This window comes from Calliphora vicina, chromosome 2, assembly GCF_958450345.1.
Source record: "Calliphora vicina chromosome 2, idCalVici1.1, whole genome shotgun sequence".
Classification (NCBI taxonomy): domain Eukaryota; kingdom Metazoa; phylum Arthropoda; class Insecta; order Diptera; family Calliphoridae; genus Calliphora; species Calliphora vicina.
Genome location: NC_088781.1, coordinates 25,565,267 through 25,581,158, shown reverse-complemented (window position 1 = coordinate 25,581,158; position 15,892 = coordinate 25,565,267). Strand labels below are relative to the sequence as shown.

Below are 15,892 nucleotides of genomic sequence, written 5' to 3'. Positions count from 1 at the left end.
TAATATAGCAACGTGAATTTTATCTCAGATATTTTCTAGTAATAGAAATTATTAAATTAACAAATCGAATTAAGCAGATAAATGTGTTTATAGAAAATGCACAAAAAGTTGAGGCCCGTATTATATTGATGGGGGGGTATATAAGATTCGGCACAGCCACATACATATAACACTCTCACCTATCTAAATTTTAGATACTCATTATCTTTTCAATTTCACTATTGCAAAGCTGATAAGATTTTTAAGATAAACCCTCAACATTGTTTAGGAGCTTCTGTGCAAAGTTCATATGTTGTTTTCTAGTAGAGTATCATTTTTTTTTATTTTATTTTAGATGACTTTCCATTTAATGTAGTTTATTTGCACTGTGCTACAGAATAAAAATAATAACCCCTATCGCAAATTAATATTTCACATGAAATATGTTCCCTTTTCCCATTTTTCGTTCATGAACTTTTTCCACGTGAAAAAATTCCCCAACATGGACATTTTTAGATGGAATTTTGTAAACAATAAACAGCTGTTACGAACAAAATCAACTATTGTGAATGAAAAGTTCGGGGGAATATAACGATAGCAATTTTCTCTTCGAGGGAAATGGATATTTCATGGGAACATAAATTTCACATGTTTTTCACGATAGGGGTGAATATCATAAAAATTACTTTAATAGCAATTTTATTTTATTCAAAATAGTGTCCAAAAATTAATATAAAAAAAAATAATAAAAATCCTAATTCCTTCCTACAAAATCCACTCCGGTTTAGCTGATGGTTTACTTTCAGGTATTAAATAGGCCTTTCGTAACCCCAAATAGGGAGTATGTTGTATGGAAAATGAAGGAGCCGCTACAGATTTGTGTTTAAAATACTGAAACAAGACCCATAAATCATTAATTGTATAATATTCTAAATAAATCCCATTTAACTTCGAAACTTACTTTTTCTGGACAATGAGCAGCTGGTCCCGGTTTCATGTGTTCATCGCTTATAACTTTATGTTTGCTGCGCAGTGTGAAACGTGGTGAAAGCTTTTGAAAATAACGATAATTGTTCTCATAATCACCGGGACCGGGAAAAATTAAAGTGGGAATTTGTCGGAAAGGCGGGAGCGGCTTTAATTTCACCTTGTTTGGCGGTACCAAATACGGGTGGTAAATTGTAGACATTTGGAGCTGCAAATCAATATTTTTTTTAAATGAATTCCACATATGGAAACTGATAATACCCCCTGACTTTCTCAACTAACCTACGATATTTTAGCAACACTTTTTAAAATCTCATGATATTTAGAGGTCAAATGTATGAGAAATTCAGGTGGAGTTAACGGTTCATGAATTTTCGGTTATAATAAGTATTGGCATCAACTGACCTGGTGTGGGCATAGTTTTTATAACGCCTGGTCTCTTACCAAACGAAAATGTGGGTATTGTCTTTGTAGTAGCCTTCAGTGCTTTTTCTATGGAATATTTATTAGCTGGTGGTGCTTGAAACCGTTTAATATCTGGCCTACGACTTTTCAACGAAAAAGCCGGTGCTGTCTGTAGCCCCTTATTACACAAACCACTTACATTGAATTTGGCAGGTCCATCTTCAGTATAATCCCGCTTTTGTGTTATTCTTTTACCCAGAGAATATGCTGGGGCTGACTTTTTCTTTGAATCAACTACATATGCGCCCACATAGGGAGGAATAGCTTTATATGAGGGCTTTCCGGGAATATGTTCGGCAGCTATTCGTGCTCTGCGTTTAGTAGGTTGCCAAGGTTTCTGTTCTATGCTGGCTCCAATTCTTATGGGACGTTTTCTTTGTGGTAGTTTTTTACATGGCCCTTTGATGGGTGATTGCAGATGTGCGGGAGGTTTGTAGACCTAATGGGATAATTGGAGGGTTTGAATGTTTGATTTTATTCTCGAATGTGATTGGTTATTTACCATTTTGTATTACAGTTTGTTAATTAGAAAAATATATTAAATGATTAAGTGATTTCTCAAAACTATTTAATGAAATAAATTAAAAATTACTGTTGTCAAATTTTGGAACACAGAGTTGGGGAAAGGTTTTAAAATGTTGGGAGAGAGAAGAGCAAAGTATGTCTGCTTTTACACACAGCAAGTTTACTTGAAGCAAGTCTCTTCGATTTTCTTTTAAACTTGCTCGACTGTTTACACACAGCAAGTCTGTGTTGAATTTTGTATGTCAAAACCTATTAGACGCCATATTGAAAATGAGAAAACAAAAGAGAATTGAAAAGACTATTTCTTAAACCGTTTCAATTCAAATATTTGTCACATATTGAACTGGTTTCAATTATTCCATAATTAAATCAAGTATTCATTTGCTTAAAAACAAAATTTCTTGATATTTTCTATTGAATTTTGAGTTTTGAATTTGATTATTTTGACAATTGAATACAATTTTCGTTATTGGTTGAATTTCTAATACAAAAATTATTGAATAGATAATTTTTGTTAAATAACGCATCTGTCAATTTTTGTCATACAACAATTTTTTTTAATAATAGTTTTGGTTTTATCAAAGGCATACACAAATATGTGAATTGTCTGATAAACAGATAATAGCATTGTTTAATGTTTTTCTTTTCCTTTCTTTACTTTTCTATTTTCTTTTTTATTTTAAGTTTTTTCTTATTTTTATTTTTAACAAATTTTTTTATTGGAACTATACCAATTTTGTTTAAAAATATTATTTAAAACAGACAAACTTTTCACTGAATTAGTAAAACTAAGAAATTCCAGAAAACCAGAATTAGTGAAATTTTTGTCTGTTTTAAACAAATATTTGTTTGAAATTGTGTGTAATTTCAAACAACATTTTTATTCAATATCATGTTTTTTTAATTGAAAAAATATTGTTTTTTTTCAATTAAATTTTTGCAAAATTTTGTGTTTGAATTTACAAATTTTGTGATAGGTCCTAATTCAAACAATATTTTTCTGATTGGGTGAATTTCTTGATTGAATCAGAAATTTAATTCTTTCTGTGTACAAATGATGGAAAAATTCTTTAATATTTCTTTGTTTTAATTTACTTTGTTCTTCTTCAATGCACTGTTCGGTGTAGTATCTATCTAAATATTTGACATGTTCATAAGCCATATTATCTTATTGATGATTTTCCAACTGTCGCTTCATGTTATTGTGGTTTTGAATAGAGGCCATCAGAGCAAAAGTGGTGTAACCCACAATTTTTTATATTCTCCTTTTTTACGAAAGATGTTAAATTGTTTCATAAATTGTAGCTCCGTTTTTAAGTCAAAAATACTAGAATGTTGCTAATTAAGTCCTTTTTTAAATATTTTGTACAAAAATTTTATTAAACTTTTAGTCAATTAAGATGTTATAAAAAAATACTTTTCTGTATGAAAGTATTTTTTGAAAAAAGTAGCCTTTAAAAAGTACTTTCTGTAACTTTTTTTAGAAACAATACATTTTAGAAACAATATATTTTCTACTAAGATTTTTCAAAATCGATTGAAAGTACTTTTGTGGAGATATAAAGTGGAGTAAGCCACCGTTTTTGCGCAGAGCATAATATAACAAAGTAATAAAGCCAAAGTGGTGTAAGTTACCCCTACCCCTAAGTAAATAGTTTGGGGTTACACCACTTTTGCACTGATAGCCTCAATTAAAGATATGTATTCACAACAAATTTTGATAAAGTATTTAATAGGGCCCATACACAACACAATCATGATTGTGCAATCAAGTGATTGTGCCAGCTGATTGATCGTGTATGAGCTTGTGGTGTGATTGTACCAGCTGCTGGTGCTTTATCAAAAATAGCTTGATATTTTTTTGATTGAACCAGCATGATTGAATCGTGTGTTGTAAAATTAGATCATAAAATTTAAGTCAGCAAGACATAAACATCAAAAAATTGAAAGAAGTGGGCCAAGAACAAGAATGGTAAAAAATATCAACGTTTTTCGAATACTGCAGGAACAGATGATGTTTTAGAGTCTTCGTTGTGGTATTACGATAAACTCCATTTTTGGAAGATCAGAAATGTTCCAGAGAAGAAAAATGTACCATCTTCTTTTAGAAGTTTAGTGTGTCCTAGTTCTCCTTTGTTTTCTAACCATTTCTTCATGCAAACACGTTTTTTTTATCATTTTTCGTTTTTGTTTATCATTATTCATTACAAACTTTTCCACACAATTTTTGGTAAAAAATTAATTTTGTACCAGCATGATGGAGTAATGTGTGCTTCAAGCTTAACTGCACAATCACTTCATTGCTCAATAATGATGGTGTTGTGTATGGGCCCTATAAATGTAAACTGATGGTTTTTTACATTTTATAAAAGAAACTATCCACATACGGGACGTTTTTTGTCAGAATGTATTGTAATTTGATGTCTGCAACCGATCATGGGAGCGTCCGTTTGTTGGATTGTAATTTGTTTGGTTTCCATTATAAAGGTTCCAAGTGTAAGAAAACTGTCCCCACAAAGGAGATGTCCACTTATAAGAACAGTCCGCGAGTAGATCTTTCACTGTAATATCAATCTCTATATAATATATCTTCGTTTATTCGCTCTCGTGTTTTAATTATTTTTAAACGTCGGCCGGACACATATTTTGTTCTAAAATTTTATTTTGGTTGAAACGATTTTCTCCATTTTCAATACAAAATATTTCTTATCAACAGAGAATATGTTGTGAAAAAGACATACGGACGGACACAGCTAAATCGTCTTAGAACCCAGAATATATACTTTTGTCAGTCTACGACCAATATTTTGATGTATTACAAACGGAATGGCAAAATCAATACATCCCCCATATTTTTGGTGTAGGGTATACAAATCGAGGTAGGTTTCTGTTTACAAGCTATATGTGGACCGATTTTGCTGATTTTAGAGCTTCAGAAAACCCGTCATTGTAAAACGTTATTAAAGCAATATTTTTTTACAATTTTGTAGCAAACCTCAGTGAATAATAAAACTCATCTTTAAGGTTTTTTTAAATGTTAATTTCTTATTTATTTCGAATTGTGTCTTATTAATATTAATGTATTTTCTTGTTTTGTTTTTGTTTTATTTGTTCAATGTCGTTTAAATTAGTAGAACACAATTTTGTTGTCCAATAAAAATGTGTTAGTATTTTACAAAATGTACAAATTTCTTTTTATATAAAAATAAGTAGATAAAAATCTTTAAAAAAAAATAACTCAATTTTATAATTAAAAAAAATAATACAATACTTGATTGATTAATAAATATAATAAAGTCAAAAAAAAGAAGAACTTTAAGAGCTTAAAGAAAAGTAACATAAAATTCAAAAAGAATAGAGAGTTTAGATAAAAATAAAAGTAAAGGTATCAGCAAAAAATAAAAACGGCAGGCCATAAGAAATTGAAACGATTTAAAGTTAAGGAGAAAAGGAATGTAATGTTGAATTTAACAAATGCCCGAAAAGCCATGATCATGATGTTCCCGTATGCAGCCCAAATAGGGAGAATGTTTAATGCCAAAACTATAAGCGGGAACATTGGAGAGATTGACCTATAAAGGAAATGAAAATATTATATGGAGATTTATAAGTTAAATCTTAAGATAGCTACCTTTTCTGGACAATGAGCACCGGGACCAGGTTTCATATGATCATCACTGGGTATTTTGTGTTTGCCGCCCATAGAATACATGGGCGGTTTGCGTTTAATGGCGGTATATTCGGCATCATAAAAACCTGGACCGGGAAATAGAAGACTTGGCAAGGGACGAGGCTTTTCACGGCCAGCCATAGAGAAGGCAGGGGCTGATCTTATGGTACCCTCTTTGCTGATACCCAAAACAGTGGGAATTTTATAGACATTAGGAGCTATTGAAAGAAACAACAAAAAATTAAAAAACATAATTTTCAAATAACAAAATTATCAGGTTATTATTACTGTATTTACATAGGAATGGGGTTACATTTTTGCACTGTCTGACATGTAAGGGTTAGTGTATGCATTTCATTTACAAAAGGGTAAACATTTAATGACCTAAACTCTATTGTTACCTGATAATTTCTTCTTGTATGGTACTGGCTTCTACGGCATATTTAACACTAGAACTTTTGGCCGATTTCACAGTGGTCACTGTGCTGCCATCAGCAGTTTGCATGGTATTACTAGAACCCGAGGCAGCATTTGTATGCTTGACATCAGCACTACCCTTGGCTAGGATTTTCTTATTGCCCTGCTCCTTGTAGCCATTTGTGGTGGTGTGCATGGTGGTGGTGACCATTTGGCCAGTCTCACCATTCAAGCCATTGATCTGGTCTACTTTTTGCGTTAGCTGGGTATTGGAACCAGTTGTTCCTACTAAAGTGTCATTCATATTAAGCTTAGCCAATTTATTGACAAGATTAGTGTTGATAGTGTCTACTGCATCTTTGCCATTTACAAGTGTTTGTTTTCTAATGGTGGTCACTGTATTATTGTCGTCATTAGATCTGTTAGTGGTGGATTTTGGCTGCTGTAGTTGGCCATTTGTGTTGTTGTGCACCTCTGTAACTGTGGTTGTTGTGGTGGTAGTAGTGCTTTGCTGTTGTTGTTCTTGTTCTTGCTGCTGCAAGTTGCCATTTTCTATTATAACAACATTGCGTACTACACAGTGGTGAATTTTAATTATTTTATTGTTTTGTTGAATATCGAATTGTTTGGGTGTTTATAAGTGGTGAAAAAGATATAAAATTAAACAAATAATAATTAAAATTGTTAAAATTTTGTTTACAAATTTGGTTATTAGTTAAATAAGCATTTTAAAGCATTAGGACATTTTTAAAAAAGTAATAAAATAAAAGTAAATAAATTATTGAAACGTATAAAATTCAGTGCTGAGTTTACCTTATACCTTGAGTCGTAAAGCTAGTGTTGCATATTTCAAGGTTTTTGAACGCATTTTCCATAAAAATTAATAACAGTTTTTTTTATAAATAATAGTAGTAGTTTTAATAACTTAATAATTTCAATGTGAGGCATTAATATTAGTTGAGTATTAAATTATTTTGTTAAATAGTTAAGCATTAATATAAGTTTAGATTCATTAACCAAATCTATTTGGAATTATTGGGTGTATGACTTAAAAATGCGGGAATTACAATAGATGGCGTATCCTTTGAAAGAGGTTTTTTGTTTTTAATAACTTATATGTCATTTCTTCTCACATAGTTATTGAACATTATAGTGTAAACAACATCGTTTTTTTTTTGCTTCGAAAATGTCGAATTTTGTGCCAACAAAGAGTCATATGCGGGAAGTTTTGCTTTAAAAAAGGTGGCGCTGAAGCCCACCGATTGCTCACCAAAGCTTATGGTTAATGTGTTCCATCGGTTTCAACTTGAGAGAAATGGTTTGTGCGGTTCAGAAGTGGTGATTTTGACACCGAAGACAAACATCAACCAGGCCAGCCAAAAAAGTTTGAAGATCAAGAATTGGAGGCATTACTCCATGAAGATTGTTGTCAAAGTCAACAAGATCTGGCAAAACCATTGGGAGCTACTAAATCAGCAGGATTTCGAGCTCCAAACTTTTTCGAGCAGCAGGATTCATCCAAAAGCAAGGAAAATTTGGTATTATTGTCTTATCAAAGAGAATTAAAGGCAAAGTTATCTTAAAACGTTATAAATCGATACACAATTTAAAGAGTAACACCAACCGATTAAGTGGAGTCACGGAGAACAATGTAACACTTAATCGATCGTGCGGAGATCTAATCTCCTGGCCACGACACTTGTGGGCTAAATTAACAAGCTGCTATTCGGACTTACCTAAACATCAACGTCTAACGTTGAGTGTTTTCTAGGTAAGAGTGTTACAAAGCAGAGGTCTAACCTCTGTAACCTTTTAAAATAGTCAATTAGTTTTTTACACTTGGGAAGATCTAATTTCCTCATCGAAATGAAATGAAGCTGAGAGACCATACGAATTAAAGCTGTGTGATCATGAAAAACGATTTTGTATGTCTGAAATGCTGCTTGAACGCTATAAAAGAAAGTCATTTTTGCACTTGCGATGAAAAATGAATCCATTACGATAACCCGAAGCGTAAGAGATCGTACGTGAAGCCCGGCCAACCAGCCGAATCGACACCAAAGCCAAGCATCCATGGCGCTAAGGTAATTCTCTGTGTTTGGTGGGACCAAGAGTTTCCTATCTATTACGAACTGCTGAAATCTGGCCAGACAATCACAGGGAACCAGTGCCGACCGCAACTGATTCGATTCATGTTGTTTCGATCGATACAGAAAGCTCTCTCTCTGGGATACGCTTCACTTCGGAACAGAATATCCGATATTGATATTCTGAGCAGTTCTTTTGGCTCGGAATCCATACGTTGCCAGAATGATGGGAAAAGGTCTTAGCTAACAATGGCCAATAGTTTGAATAAATTTATATTGTACAAATGTTTCAAAACAAAAGCTAAAAATTTAAAAAAAATCCGCATTTTTTAATCATAAACCCAATATAAGTTTGCCATTTCGTTTATAAATTCTACATTTTTCAATTATATCTATTCTGGATAGTTATAGTAGATAGAGGAGCCGATAAAGCCATGTCAGTCTGTTGAAATTAACTTTTCAAAACCAATTGTTGTTAAACGTCTGACGAACACTTTGTTATAATTTGTATACCCTTCACCTTCGTGAGAAGGGTATATATAAGTTTTATACCCTTCACCTTCGTCATTCCGTTTGTAATTTCTACATTTTTCATTTGCGACCCCACAAATATTTTTAACCCGAATTTTTTTTCATTAAATTATTTTTTTCTGTCCAAATCTTTTTTTTTTAAGAAAAAAATTATTAATTAAAAAAAATTAAAAAAAAAAATATTTTTAAACAACTTATTTAAAAAAAATTTTGCTTACCTAAAAATATTTATTTTAAAGTATAACTTGGTGAAAGGTATATAAGATTCGGAACAGCCGAATATAGCTCCCTTACTTGTATAGCCTTCACCATGAGTGGCAAGGGTATATATAAGTTTATGATTTTTCATTTGTGACCCCACAAAGTATATATATTCTGGATATAGCCATGCCCGTCTGTATGTTGAAATCAACTTTATATAGCTCCCAAAGAACTTCATACATGATTCATACATCAATATATCCGCTATAGACCCGGTCGGATTACTATTTAAAATCTAGACAATCGGCCCACAAATGACTGAGATATAAGGAAAAATACAGGACAACCTCAATTTTTTTTATATAGATAATATAGATAATATGGATACCCAATAATAGATATTTCCTTTGACCTTTGCAAAGGCTTAACGGACCTACAATTTCAAAATCAGGAAAAATATATATTACCCCGAATTTTTTTCACCGAACAATTTTTTTTGTATAAAATTGTTTTCGCTAAATTTTCAAAATTTTAAAAAAAAAAAAAGAATTTAATATACAAACATTTCTGATCAACTGATAATATTTGGGGAGCATTTCTTGCCACTAGGGTATATCGTGCATTATACAGACAGACGGATGTACATTTGGGTGGCCCCTTTTTTATGGAGGACAAAAAGGGAACATCGATCCCAACTAAAATTAAAGTTTAGTTTGTTTGAGGATATCATTAATAAACATTTTTTATCGTGGCGTTAATATTTGGTGAGTTGATTTCAAAGACTTTTAGTTTTTATAAATTTATTTCTTTTAGCGAATGTTTTCGATATTTAAGTTATTTATTACTAATAATTTTTTAAGTAGTTTTTTAGTGCAAAGACAAATGAAAAATACGATATTTAGTTAGTGATAAATTTGTTAGATATTTGGGAACAAAAATATTAGCAAAGAGTTGTTAAAATTCTCGCTTTTCTCTCATGCTATTCTCAAATAGTTCATGCTCTGCTATGTTATGACACTTCAACATGATTGTTGGGCATTGCTATGCCAATTTAAAGACATTGTCATGCTATGTCATTACAACTCATGAGTCATGGAGAGTACGGGCTGCTGTTCCTGTTTCCAAGACAATGCTGATCTATGAAAATCATGAATTTTTGTCTTTGTTCATGCATGATATGTTATTGTTAAATACATGCTACAATTATAGCCTTAGAATGTCATGCTTGCTAATGTTGATTTAGTTTACATTTGCAGTTTATTATTGCTAATCTAATATTTAAAATAAAATTTCTAAACTCCCACCTATAATACAATTACTATTAACTTCCAAAACCGAATTATACCCTCTAATTAAACTATTAGTGTTAGTAATTGAGCATTTAAGAATGTTGTATTAGTAACTAAAGTTTGCTACATTGAAAATGAAGTGCTTACCCGGACTTGCTAAACGTCTCTCACGTCTTTGCAATATGCGATCTTCAACATATCTGCCCCTAGGCAAAGCTATTTATGCATCAATGCATTTTTTTAAAAAAAATACATCAAAAACACAACACAATACACATACGCAAAATAATGAACAATAATAATAAATTATAAATAAAAAAAAGGAAAATAAAATAAAAGAAAAACAAAACAAAAATATTTACAAATGATAAAATGTTTAAAAAAACAAAAACCGCTAAACGGTATTCGAAACATGCTGAAGGTTTTTCTTTTAAATAATTTGTTTTAAATAAAACCTACCTGGCATTGCTAAGGTTTTTACACCAAACGTATAAGATGGCGAATGATCGGGATTATAGTTTTCTGGATGATAATGACCAGGAGCTAAACATGCAAAAGAATTAGAGAATATATAGCAAATTGTTAGAGAATTAAACAAATTGTACAGCCTTATTCTTTATTAAAAATTCAATTTCAAAACCTTTAGTAAATTTAAAATTTGAATAATTTTGAATAAGGCAAAGAAAGTTTAAGATTACCTGGGTAATCGGTAACCGATTTGGTTTCCGTTTTAGTGCCAAAGCTATACGATATTTTATGTTCAAGAGAGTGCTTTTCTGGTTCATAGGCAGTGGGTGCTGGAGTGTATAGAGTGAAGGCAAAGATTTTTTTAAGTGTGTGCTTATAAGTATTTATATACAATAGATAACAAAAAGTCCTTCGAGAAATACATTTCGTCTATTAAATTCTACTTTAAAATATGAGAGATATTCCCCCTTAAAGCTACTTTAAGTCTATACTTCCCCTTTTTTTCAATTCCATCAACTTACCAGGTGTATCACTGACATGTTCCTGCTTTAATTTCAAACCAAATGAAAATGCTGGCGTGGCAGGGCCTTTAATATCGCACAACTCTGTTTTATAGTCACCAGGTGCTGGTGTACTTTCCACATGATGAACAGTGCTGCGTCCCGTAATGGTATAGGCTGGTGTATGATCCATTCTAAACTTTTCGGGACTATAAGAGCCTGGTGCTGGAGATTCAGTTATAAGTCTATCGACTTGGCGACCGACAATTGTAAAGGCGGGTGTATGATCTAAGCGATGCTTTTCGGGGCTGTAAGCTCCTGGTGCTGGAGTATCATTTACTATCTTAGGATCATGTTTACCCGAGAATGTATATCCGGGTGCATGATCCAAACTATGCTTTTCGGGAGCATAATCGCCAGGAGCTGGAGTATCATAACTCACTTTAGGTAGAGGTTTACCGGCTATAGTGAAGGCGGGCGTATGATCGTAACGATGTTTTTCGGGAGAATAAGTTCCGGGAGCAGGGCTATCATCGGGTTTCTTCAAATCATGACGTCCCGTAAAGGTATAGCCAGGTGTGTGATCCAAATTACACTTCTCAGGAGCATAATCACCGGGAGCAGGAGTATCGATGTTTACCTTAGGCTGATGTTTACCAGCCATGGTAAAGGCGGGAGTATTATCTAAACGATGCTTTTCGGGGGCATAAGCTCCTGGGGCAGGAGTATCACTGGGTTTCTTTAAATCATGACGTCCAGCCATAGTGTAAGCGGGTGTATGATCCAAGTTGGACTTTTCGGGAGCATAATCACCAGGTGCTGGTGTTGTATTATTCACTTTCGGTTGATGCTTACCCGCCATGGTAAAGGCTGGTGTATTATCTAAACGATGTTTTTCGGGAGCATAAGCTCCAGGAGCTGGAGTATCACTGGGTTTCTGTAAATTATGGCGACCAGCCATGGAGTATGCTGGTGTACCATCTAATCTGCACTTTTCGGGAGCATAATCACCAGGAGCTGGAGTATTGTTTTGTATTTTGGGATCATGTTTACCAGCCATAGTGTAAGCGGGAGTGCCATCTAATCTACACTTCTCTGGGGCATAAGCTCCAGGAGCAGGGTTATCATTTCTATTCTTGGGATCATGTTTGCCAGCCATGGTATAGGCTGGTGTTCCATCCAATCTGCACTTTTCAGGGGCATAAGCTCCAGGTGCGGGCGTATCACTAGGCTTTTGTACATTCGGGCGACCAGCCATGGAGTAGGCGGGCGTGCCATCTAATCTGCACTTTTCGGGGGCGTATGCTCCGGGTGCTGGGTTATCGTTTTTGTTTTTAGGATCATATTTGCCACCCATTGTATAGGCAGGAGTGCCATCTAATCTGCAATTTTCGGGAGCATAAGCCCCAGGTGCAGGGTTGTTATTCGGCTTTTGTACATTAGGACGGCCAGCCATGGAGTAAGCTGGTGTACCATCTAATCTACACTTTTCGGGGGCATAATCACCAGGAGCTGGTGTGTTATTTGTGATCTTAGGATCATGTTTACCACCCATTGTATAAGCGGGTGTGCCATCTAATCTGCACTTCTCGGGAGCATAAGCTCCAGGTGCAGGGTTTTCATTTGGCTTTTGTACATTAGGACGACCAGCCATAGAGTAAGCTGGGGTACCATCTAATCTGCACTTTTCGGGGGCATAATCACCAGGAGCTGGTGTGTTATTTGTGATCTTAGGATCATATTTACCACCCATTGTATAAGCAGGAGTGCCATCTAATCTGCACTTCTCGGGAGCATAAGCTCCAGGAGCTGGTGTTTCATTAGGCTTTTGTACATTAGGACGACCTGCCATAGAGTATGCTGGGGTACCATCTAATCTGCACTTCTCGGGAGCATAAGCACCAGGGGCTGGTGTATCATTTGTGATTTTAGGATCATGTTTGCCACCCATTGTATACGCAGGAGTGCTATCTAATCTACACTTTTCAGGAGCATAGGCTCCAGGAGCTGGAGTATCGCTGGGTTTTTGTAAATTATGGCGACCGCCCATTGAATACGAAGGAGTGCCATCTAATCTACACTTTTCGGGGGCATAATCACCGGGAGCTGGTGTCTGACTTGGCTTTTGGAGATCATGGCGTCCGGCAAAGGAATAGGCGGGTGTATTATCTAATTTACATTTCTCAGGTGCATAAGCACCGGGAGCTGGTGTAACACTAGTAATTTTTTGCTCATGTTTGCCTGCCATCGTATAAGCAAAATTATGATCAAGTCTTACCTTCTCTGGACTATAGGCACCCGGAGCTGGAGTTTCACTAGGCTTTTGCAAATTATGGCGGCTGGTTAACGAATAAGCAGGTGTATGATCTAATCTACAGTTTTCGGGAGCATAAGCTCCAGGTGCTGGATTATCATTTTTAACTTTACTCTGATGCTTACCAGCCATTGTGTAAGCTGGAGTATGATCTAATCTTACTTTCTCCGGGCAATAGGCACCCGGGGCAGGTGTTTCACTAGCCTTGTGCACTTCATGGCGTCCACTCATGGTATAGGCTATTGTGTAATCAAGTTTTGCTTTTTCGGGGGCATAAGCTCCAGGAGCTGGTGTTTCATCGATTTTTTGCACATTATATTTACCCTTAATGCTAAATGCTGGTGCATTGTCTAAGCGACACTTTTCAGGGGCATATGCACCTGGAGCTGGAGTATCACTAACTTTGTGTATTGTATGGCGTCCAGACATGGTGTAGGCTATTGTCTTGTCCAAATGGCATTTTTCCGGTTCATATGCACCTGGAGCTGCAAGATTTTTTAAATGGTTTAATTTTGACAAATAATTAAAAAAATTGCAGAACGAGAGACAAAAGCTTTTTACAACTAACTAAAGAGTTTCAAAGTTTTAGGAAACATTAGTTTCTAATACTTTAAAAGCTCTGATCATAAGGAAAATTCATAGATACGAGACTCAAAAAAACTTTTGAGTCTCCTCTCTTTGTGTTTTTTCTATATTAATCTCCATAACTACTGTGCTTTAAATGTAATTACTCACCAGGTGTACAATCGACTACATCATGAGATGTTTTGCCAGACATGGTGAAAGCTGGTGTTGAGTGCAAGTTAGCTTTTTCAGGACTATAAGAGCCAGGTGCTAAATTAAAATTATTTAAACAAAAAAAAAAGAAGAAAACAAAAATAAATTAAAAACAAGCTCAAGATTTTACTAAACAAAAGTAAAACATTTAAAACAAATAACGCTTTAAAGCTTTTAAGCTAAGCTTTTTTTTATATTTATATACTTCACAACAATTACGTATTGTATTAAAAGCTTTGGTGCCAAACATTAAATTAAAAGAGCTGCTAAATTATTAAAATTAGTTAAATTATTTTTGTTTAGTTTACCTGGTGTTCCCTTATCGAAGTTTAATTTTGTACGTCTACCAAATGAGTAACGCGGTGAATTTCTTTTCGATAGCGATACCCTCTCGGGACGATAACTATTTGGCGCTGTGGTTATATTTATCAACAAGTGTGTGTTTTGTTTATTTGTTTGGTAGTTTGTATTGTTAGTGTACAAGTCAAACATAAATTAAAGAAAAATTTTTGACAAAAAAAATAAGTATTTTTTATTAAGAAATTTGTTTTAAATAACAATATTTTTTTATTTCGGTTACTGATACTGTGCAGCTTTTAAGCTTTATAATACTAAAAGCTTTTATTAAATTGTATACAGTGATTTTTGCAATGGATATCGATTTTATGTATTTACAGGAGCTTTTTGAAATGTGAATGTTGAAAATAAAAAATGTTGTACGCAGAAAGTGATTTTATGGATGAATGTAATAAAATAAATATTTTTTTGGGAACGAAATATTGAAGATATGAAAATAATATTTACAGCTGAAAATAAAAAAAACATCTCAACTAGGCGCTCTACTAAACATTTTTAACTATTCGGATTTTAAACGAAGGTTTTATATACATATCTATATAATAGTTTAAAAGGTACAATAGAACTTAAAATCTTTAAAAGAAAGAATGGAATATATTGGTCCTGATTATTTGTTTGTTTCCTACATGATTCCATAGCTTCCAAAGTATTTCTGATTATTTGAATTATATCACTAGTTCGCACTGTCGGAATCGGGCTATAAATCGAATTTTATCTTTTGAATTCGGTTTTTGTTTCTAATAACTTATATGTCGTTTTGAAGGGTAGATAGCTGTCATTTATTCTCACTTAGTTATAGAACATTATAATGTAAACAACAACATTTATTTTTGCTTAGAAAATGTCGAAATTTTTGCCAACAAAGCGTCAAGCGAGAAGTTTTGCTTTACTTTTTAACTTATATGTCGTTTTGAAGGGTAGATAGCTGTCATTTATTCTCACTTAGTTATAGAACATTATAATGTAAACAACAACATTTATTTTTGCTTAGAAAATGTCGAAATTTTTGCCAAAAAAACGTCAAGCGAGAAGTTTTGCTTTACTTTTTTAATTTGAAAAAAAGTGTCGCTGAAGCACACCGATTGCTCACTAAAGCTTATGGTGAATGTGTTCTATCCATTTCAATGTGCGAGAGATAGTTTGTTCGGCTCAGAAGTGGCCAGCGAAAAGAGTTTGAAGACCAAGAAGATTGTTGTCAAACTCAACAAGAACTTGCAAAATCATTGGGAGCTACTCAAGCAGCAATGTCATTTGCGAGCAGAAGAATTCATCCAAAAGCAGGAAAATTGGGTACCATGCGAATCAGGGATGGCAAATGGAATTAA

The 15,892-nt window shown here is 33.8% G+C and overlaps 2 protein-coding genes and 1 pseudogene across 8 annotated transcripts in view; all 3 read right to left on the bottom strand.

Moving 5' to 3' along the window:
* Positions 1-737: 737 nt before the first annotated feature.
* LOC135952488 (ciliary microtubule associated protein 1A-like) lies at positions 738-2,022 on the bottom strand (annotated as a pseudogene).
* A 2,959-nt stretch (positions 2,023-4,981) lies between these two features.
* LOC135952487 (ciliary microtubule associated protein 1A-like) lies at positions 4,982-5,842 on the bottom strand. Its single transcript, XM_065502446.1, has 2 exons — positions 5,588-5,842; positions 4,982-5,528 (listed from the first exon to the last, which is right to left on the bottom strand). Exons 1-2 carry the CDS (start codon positions 5,765-5,767, stop codon positions 5,424-5,426), a joined length of 285 nt encoding a protein of 94 aa, XP_065358518.1. The 5' UTR covers positions 5,768-5,842; the 3' UTR covers positions 4,982-5,423.
* The window catches only part of LOC135952485 (mucin-1), a 60,376-nt gene continuing 50,188 nt past the window's right edge, over positions 5,705-15,892 (bottom strand). For 3 of the 7 annotated variants that reach the window (XM_065502439.1, XM_065502442.1, XM_065502440.1), the window contains 8 exons: positions 14,519-14,623; positions 14,169-14,267; positions 11,141-13,918; positions 10,850-10,948; positions 10,611-10,694; positions 10,299-10,367; positions 6,028-6,616; positions 5,705-5,844 (listed from right to left, as the gene is read on the bottom strand). In XM_065502439.1, coding sequence (XP_065358511.1) covers positions 5,838-5,844; positions 6,028-6,616; positions 10,299-10,367; positions 10,611-10,694; positions 10,850-10,948; positions 11,141-13,918; positions 14,169-14,267; positions 14,519-14,623 — 3,830 coding nt within the window. In that variant the 3' untranslated portion in view covers positions 5,705-5,837. The remainder of the gene's footprint in view (positions 5,845-6,027; positions 6,617-10,298; positions 10,368-10,610; positions 10,695-10,849; positions 10,949-11,140; positions 13,919-14,168; positions 14,268-14,518; positions 14,624-15,892) is intronic. The other 4 variants (XM_065502443.1, XM_065502444.1, XM_065502441.1 and 1 more) reach the window with 3 other exon arrangements.

What these genes read in the sequence shown, in the direction of transcription:
- LOC135952487 (XM_065502446.1), bottom strand. Translation starts at nt 5,767, where the DNA reads ATGGCTGGCCGTGAAAAGCCTCGTCCCTTGCCAAGTCTTCTATTTCCC. An exon ending in GTGCTCATTGTCCAGAAAAG is followed by an intron (nt 5,529 to 5,587) that starts GTAGCTATCTTA and finishes TTTCCTTTATAG; the next exon opens with GTCAATCTCTCCAATGTTCC.